The 7,996-nt window shown below is 43.0% G+C and overlaps 2 protein-coding genes across 3 annotated transcripts in view; both read left to right on the top strand.

Moving 5' to 3' along the window:
- The window catches only part of WDR53 (WD repeat domain 53), a 374,347-nt gene that overhangs the window by 76,323 nt on the left and 290,028 nt on the right, over positions 1–7,996 (top strand). The gene's annotated exons all lie outside the window — the stretch shown is intronic.
- The window catches only part of SLCO2A1 (solute carrier organic anion transporter family member 2A1), a 61,067-nt gene that overhangs the window by 51,693 nt on the left and 1,378 nt on the right, over positions 1–7,996 (top strand). For both annotated transcript variants that reach the window (XM_079977275.1, XM_079977276.1), the window contains exons 8-13: positions 114–278; positions 2,050–2,239; positions 3,200–3,359; positions 4,721–4,890; positions 5,834–5,898; positions 6,597–6,717. In XM_079977275.1, the coding sequence (XP_079833401.1) occupies positions 114–278; positions 2,050–2,239; positions 3,200–3,359; positions 4,721–4,890; positions 5,834–5,898; positions 6,597–6,717 (871 nt within the window). The remainder of the gene's footprint in view (positions 1–113; positions 279–2,049; positions 2,240–3,199; positions 3,360–4,720; positions 4,891–5,833; positions 5,899–6,596; positions 6,718–7,996) is intronic.

The following is a 7,996-nucleotide window of genomic DNA, read 5'->3' on the forward strand; positions in this document are numbered from 1 at the left end:
AAATAAATGAAATCATAAGAGTGTTGTTGTTGTTTTAAAGCATGCTCTCTGTTGCTCATGCAACTGGTGAAGCCCTCTCTGTGACTGACTTGTTCCCCTGTTTTTGCCTTCAGAGTTTCCCCAAGGCTTCCTGAGGCTGCTCCTCAATCCGCTCTTCATGTTCCTGGTTTTGGCTCAGTGCAGCTTCTCCTCCGTCATTGCTGGCCTCTCCACCTTCCTCAACAAGTTCCTAGAGAAACAGTTTGGTGCCACCTCTTCCTATGCAAACTTCCTCATTGGTGAGGGAATGGCAATGCCTCTCGACTAATCATGATGTTTAGTTATTACAGCCCAAACCTTCTCAGAATAAAGTTATAGCCAGGTTACGTTCCTCAAGGCTTGGCAGCCAGTCCTTCTTGGTATCATACCAGCTGGCAGTCCAATCTGATTGCAGGAGGACAGAGTAGGGCAGTCAAAGGCAACTAGGCAATCATTGGCTACCTCTCTAGTCCTTGGGCCACTCATGGAAAGAATGGGTGCCCTTTAACCACACCAGGCAATGAACATTACTCAGGAGTCAGGGCAGACTTTGGTTTGGCAGAGCTCTAAATGTTTGTGGGTGTTGGAGTCATGGAGTCAAAAATAATGTAATTAAGGAAGTTGCTGTGGGGCCTTCTGCAGTTGGACAGTGTTTGTGTGGGCAACGGTCAAGCATTTCCGTCTATCCTGGTTATGAATCAACTCACTATGCTTCCCTTTTCTTTTCTTTTCTTTTCTTTTCTTTATCTCTCTGTATGTATGTATCTGTATACTACACACTTACAAGCTTCCTCAGTTAAGAGATGAAGCCAAACTCTGCTTGGATAGACCCTTTGAGATAGGCAGGATAAACTAGCACCCTTCAAAACAAGCTGAGGGCCCTGCAGCATGGGCAAACAGTTACCTAATTAAAAAACGCAACAAAAGCATTCTGAAACTAGAAGGAAACACTCCTTCTATCTTGAATCCTGCCTGTAACATGGGACAAAGCTGTGCTGGAAGCAGGAGGTGTCCTCCATCTCTTTAGAGTGGAGGCTGACCTTATTTACCCAGAACTTTTGCGACCGATGCCCCCACCATCTGCCAAGGCTATAATAAAAATTAGGTTGTTGGACATTGAACGCCATGAACTAACAGCAGCAGCAGAGGAAAACATGTTCCCCTCTTTATTTTCAACTTTCTTGGGCATATGAAATTAATCACAGTTATCTTGGATTTCTGCTTATCCCTCAAGAAACAAGGGCATTTTCACTGGCCAGGTTTAATTCAAATCCATCAAACCTCCTTTGGGGAAGGTTCTCAGGAATGGTGGGAGGAGAAAGAATTTGCCCATGTGAAGACCACCTGCTGGAAACTCTTACTTATATGGTTCTTAAATGTAAACTATATGCTGATCTCCACCAGCAGTTTCTAGATCAACTCTGCATCCCCAAATGGAAACCAGAGTTGGAGGGCATACATTTTCTATTACTGGGGAATGATCAGGAGCTCACCAAGTTAATGGCTAAATATCTTTATTTGGCTTTCTGTCGCAGAAACACATTGCAGATGTCTGATCTCCCTGGAGACCTAGAGATGTAATGTTAGACTGTTTTGCCTCTTTTCATTTGACAAATGTTCTGCGACATTGGGGAGGTGGTAATTCTGTATTGATTTACTATGGATGTTTGTATGTGATGCCAATAAAAGGTTTGATGATGATGATGATGAGTTACCCAGAACAAGTACACTTTTTCTGAATTACAAACATGAAGTCATTGCAACTAGGCGTTACATGCCAGATTCATGCAGACCCTCACAAGGAGGATGCTTCCCTTGTAGGAATCCCATTGCATGTGGAGCAGCCCCTAGTGTAGTGGCCAGGACTCAGTAGGAGTGACTCTGTGTTGGCCTCACCATGCAAAATAGAGTACAGTTCTATGCCAGCTGTAAGATTGACTTCATGCTTTTGCTAAAAAAATTAAGTTGCTTTCAGTTACGAACCACTGTCTCCTGTTGCTTCCTCTCCACCCCTGCCCCCCTTTTTTGCAGGATCTGTGAACCTTCCTGCAGCTGCCCTAGGAATGCTGTTTGGAGGCCTCGTCATGAAGCGTTTTGCTTTCTCCCTCAAAGCTATCCCACGGTTTGCCATCAGTGTGCTCCTCGTCTCCACACTTTGCTGCCTCCCTCTGTTCTTCATGGGTTGCTCTACAGAGAAGATAGCAGAAATTTATCCAGACAGGTAACATGTTCTACTTTCGATTAAGCACCGTGGGGTGGGGGTGGGGAATTAGAATTTAGTGCAGGGGTGGGGACCTGCGGCCCTCCAAAGATGGCTGGACCACAACTCCCATCAGCCCCAACTAGCATGACCAGTGATTAGGGATAATGGGAGTTGGAGTCCAGCAACATCTGGAGGGACACCGATTCACCATCCCTGACTTTGAGTCATCCACTGCAAAATCATGAGTGCGCAGATTTCCCCCTTCACACTTTCCTTTGATAAACCCCAACAATTGCCACTGAATCATTTATTCCTCCTTTCTATTCTTTCTATTCCCCATGGTATTTCAGAGAGCGGGGAAGCTGAGTGGTAGAAAATGTTATTGGCACATTAAAAGAGACTGACTCCAGGTCACCTTCCATATATAAGACTCTCAGGGCTTCCAAGGCTATGGAATTTCTCTAATTGAGGTCTCAGAGAGCTGATGGGGGTCAAAGTGGACAAGGTTTGTCTAAATGGTGGCTCTCAATATTGTACACATCCAATGTGATACTGACCTTGGATCCTACTTTGCACCTAGAATGTTTCCAGTTTTCATTCTCGTTTTCTTTTGACTGGCTTTTTTCATCTTTGTTCTGCTTTGGGTGTTCAATGGTGGGGTTTTTTTTTTCCTTCCTTTTTACTGGTAAGACTCAGCTCAGGTTGATTCCTCCAGGCATCAAATGTTTTCCCACCCAGGTACGTGAGTGTTTTGTCTGCATGTGTGTGTGAGTAATAATTACGACCGAGTTCACTGAAAAACCTTAGACATATCTTGGGTGGGTAAGTCCTAGGCAGGAGGCCAGACTTCCAAGTGGCAAGAACTCAACAATAACAGACTGGAAAACAAAGGTTAATCACCCAATGCATTAAAAAAAAAAAGTGTCTTTCACCCATCTTCTTTAATTTCATTTTATTTTGCCTCTCTTTTTCTGGCAGGACATCAAGTTCCCCAGGACAGGCTCAATGCAACAGGATGTGCTCCTGCTCAGACTATCTCTTCCACCCAGTCTGTGGAGATGATGGCGTGGAGTACCTTTCTCCCTGCCATGCTGGTTGTACTGGTTTATTAAGTAATTCTTCCACATCCAGTGTTAAGGTATGTAGTACTACCAATGGAAAACTCCAGGGGCTGGTAAGAGGATCTGGAGTACTGAATGTCCACTCATCTTAATGGCCTCAAATCTAAATACAGTGGTACCTTGGTTTACAACCATAATCCATTCTGGAGGTCCAGTTGTAAACCAAAACAGGTTGTAACCCAAGGCACACTTTCGCCAATGCGGCATACCCCTCAAAATTGGTTGTAATCCCCAAAAATGGGTTGTAATAAAAAAAAAGGGACACACACTTCCGGGTTTGACATGGTTGTAATGCAAAGCGGTTGCAAACCAAGGTACCACTGTAGTGCTCAACATACAGAGGTGTTGCTAGAGCAGTTGAGTAGATAATGTGACCTGAGTTCATAAGACACCTCTGCTTTGGGCTCCTGAGCCATTGAGTTATACTCAGTATCGGCTCCAGTTGGCCTACCTGTTGAAAATAGTGACTTAGCAGGGAATCCATAGCTCTGTTGGAGAACACATGCTCCGCAGGTTCAATTCCAGACATCCCCAATAAAGCAGCATCTTGGGAAAAGCTGTGTCTGAGAATTTGAAGCACTTCTGCCATTCAAAGTTGATAACAGAGTGGGTAAATGGACCACTGGTTCATTTGATTGCTCCACTAGTAAGATGCTGTGGTATTACATGGTCTTCCAAACACAATCCAGGTTTTGACCTATAATGGCTCATGCCCTACATCTTCAAGAGGAAGCCCGATGGTCCACCCCAATACTTAAGATCACCCTAAAGAGCCCTCTTAATAATATCACCAGTATATCATTGGCATGTCACATACACAGCCAAAATATGAGCATCTGTTGGAAGCCTCTTATGTTCCTTGTCTCATTTGCTGCATTGCTTACCTGCCTGTGTCAAAACCTTTTCTACGTGATGTTTGTGGTTGTTGCTGTTCTTGCGACCTAGGCTGAACCAATTTGGATCAAGTATTAGCACGTGTACTTATTTTCATCTGTTCATTTACCTGTGTGCCCATATTCAAAGTATTGAGAACTGTTCTCAGGGGATTGGATCACAAGTTTTCAAATCACACATTTGATTTTTAAAAGCACTGTATGAATTCTCTGTCACATTAGTGCAGTACTGCCTTCCTTCCACAAGCGTATTCCCACACTCCCCTGACGACCAAATTGCTGCTCTGATTGACAGCGGCTTTCCAGGCAGATGGTTTTCACATTGCCTGCTACCCAAGCCTTTTAATTGGAGACATCAGGAATTGAAACCTGTGGCCTTCTGCTTGCAAAGATCCTCTGCTCCAGCACCGGACCTTGTGGTCCCTCCCTGAACGTAATGGATTCCCAGAAATGAAGTTGACTTTCTCCTCTGCTATTCCAACCAGATCTACACAAACTGCTCCTGTATCAAAACCAGCAATGGCCAGTCCTCAGCAAAGACTGGTTCCTGCCCAATCCGTTGTGCTTCTTTGCTGCTGCCTGTTATTTTCCTCATCTCCTTTGCTGCATTGGTTGCCTGCCTGTGTCACAACCCGCTCTACATGATGGTGCTAAGGTAAGTAGGCACAGTAGGGCAGAGGAGGGGGAGAGAAATTCACATTAACTCTTCCAATTCACATATCATGCATGAATCGATATGCAAACCAAAAGATAGCTCTCCTTCAGAATCCACACCTTTGAATTTTGCAGAGCAGTTTGCCATCTAAAGAATCCATATGAAAATGCAGGTAACTGTGAAAATAATGCACAAATGTCCATTCTTTTGCTGCAAAAAATAAATAAATGCTTGTGCTAGGCAAAATTGTGTGCAAATGCAAATATTAGGAGAAATGTGGGTGAATTTTCATGTGATTAAATAAAAAATATTAGACACATGGAAACTGGATGAATTAAATTCAAGACTGGAAAAATTAGAAACTGAAATTAACAGTCATCCATTTCTAACTTAGGACCAGAGCAAATTTCATTACACTAGAAGATAACCTCTGAAAGACTTACCTGTAATTTAGGGGATCCACAGGCTTTTATATTTATTTGTTCTCATATATTCCCCAACTTTCTCATCATAAAATGGTGACTCACAGGTACAAAAAAAGAGGATTTTATATGTTGTGGTCTAGGTGGGTATAGGGCGGTGTATAAAAAAAAATATTTTAAGGAATAAATGTCCCAGAACCACAAAATATTAGTCAATTGCCCGTAACATCACTAAAGTGGAAGAAAATCTGCAGTCCCTCATTCCTGTTTGAATATGTTTTAATAAGGAAGGTTAGCCCTCAGAATGTTTTACCTGCCACCACATGACAAGGATCTGATTTATGGCAAGTGGGCAGGACATTTTCAGCTTTACTGTATGAAAGATCTGGCCACTTTGAACCTTGCTCCATTGTGTCATGAACCCACAAAACGTCATCAGGCGTCTTAACTTTCTCCCAGAGCAATACCATCTAGCTTTTGAGCCAAAAGTATCTCACATACTGTGTTTTTATCCTACTCAGGGTGGTGAATCCTGATGAAAAGTCATTTGCCATTGGAGTCCAGTTCCTGTTGATGAGATTGCTAGGTGAGTGTCTGCCAGGACCTGCAATACTAATAAATAGGAACAGTCAGAAGTAAATCCTGCTGTGTTCAATGGGGCAATCTATGACCTTTTAAACTGGGGGGGGGGAATGAATGGGAAACATTTACTGCATATATATCAAAGTATTGTATACAAGTTGATACGTCAGCAGGATTCTAAATAACATTTGCAATATTTTAACGAAAGATAGAATTAGATACGAATAGATGGAAATTTTAATTTGTACATGCATGAATTAATAATGAAAATAATGAAACCATGGAGTGGGTAGGGAAGAAAAGGGAGTTGAAAATCCCATATTTCGATGTTGTATTGATTGTATAAAAAGTATGGGAAATGTTACAGTTGTATTAAACTTTTCTTTTCAATGTTTAAGTTTATATGATGTTTGTTATTATTTAGAATTGATAAAAATATTTTTAAAAATAATAAACTGTGTGTGTGTGTGTGTGTGTGTGTGTGTTACAGTGTTATGTATTTTTGTGTTTTTATGTTGCAAACCACCCTGCGGTCCTCAGATGAAGGGTGGTATAGAAATAATAATAATAATAATAATAATAATAATAATAATAATAATAATAATAATATACTAGCCAGAGCTAACTGTGAGATATGCAGTGGAGAGATGCTTTGTCTGCAATGGACCCTTTTGGTCCTCACCCTTATTCTTTCTTTTGAAGCCTGGCTGCCAGCTCCTGCCCTCTTTGGATTCCTCATCGACTCCTCATGCATCTGGTGGAGGAAACAGTGCAACAAGAGCGGATCTTGCACGTACTACGACAATAACTTCCTCCGCAGCAGGTAACCCACCTGTATAGTTTATCTCCCGGAAGGTGCAAAAAACCTGATGTGAGGAAAATCAACTCCCAGCAGTGCAGAGCAGATGCAAAACTGAGGCCACGTTACGTGTTACGTTAGCTCCGCATCTATGCCCATTAAGTTCAGTCCCCAACCATGCACAAATTCCAGTGCAGACAGATATGCTTTGACTAGGAGTTTTTTTCCTAAAGCAAATTGCTGGCATCAAGTCCTCCACCCTCAAAGCTAGACTCCTCTTCCAAATCCCTCCACCACCACCACCACCCCCCGCCATGCTTGGCAGTTCGTGTTCGGAAAGCCACCTGCACTTAGGGCATAGATCTGGAGCTGAAGCATTGTCTATTTTAACCCTTAGGAATCAATAGGGCTGAAGGGTCAGCAAGGCAGCTCCCTGCTTGTAATGTGGCTTTGTTTATGTTGGAGCCCATGGCTGCAGTTATCCCTGCTGACAGCTGTTTGTCAGGCTTGCTTGGTTGCTGCCTGAATCTTCACGTCCGCTCCACCCTGCGCTCTGATTCTTGCTCTCTTAACCTGCGTGTGCAGCTGCATCATGCTGAGCCTTGAGGCTGTGATTTAGAAAGAAAAACTCCCTGCTGAACCTGAGAATTACGGAATGTATTGTTTTCATGGGAGACCCAATTATTTGAGCTCCTGAGGCCATCAATACGTGAACACATCTTGGCATCCTCTACGTGGTGCTTGGTTTTTTTCTTTAAAAAAATAAAATCCTTTTGGAAAGACTTACATGACTCAGGTCTACGGACCAGACTAGAGCACCAGGAATTCCCCCTGAGTCTACGCCCTAGGAACCCTGCAGTCATTCCCTTTCCTTAGAAGAGAAATTTCCATATCAGTGCCTAAGAGAGGACCCCTTTACCCAGAGGAATGTTGCAAAGGCTTTTCTCTTGGATAGATGGGTATTTGCCAACAACAAAATAGGATTTGCACATACGCGCCACTGACACCCAGTGGCATCAAAGAGCTGCCTCTGCTGAAAAGAATAATAATTTAAAGTGGTGCCAGGCAATAATGAAGCGCTTCCTGTTGTGGCTGTCAAATCTGTAGTGGCTGTTCATCCCTCAAGGGAGGAGAGTGATTATTGTGGGAGAAAGACCCCCCCCCTTTTTATTTTATTTTATTTTATTTTATTTTGAGGCTAGGAAGTCTGGCTCCAAGATTTAAACTGGAGGAGAAGGGATTTCTCTCCACAATCCCCAGACTTCCTGCTTTCATCATGGGTGCCATGCTCCCGCAGGGCTCT

The sequence above is a fragment of the Podarcis cretensis genome, assembly GCF_951804945.1.
Source record: "Podarcis cretensis genome assembly, chromosome: 5".
Lineage (NCBI taxonomy): Eukaryota > Metazoa > Chordata > Lepidosauria > Squamata > Lacertidae > Podarcis > Podarcis cretensis.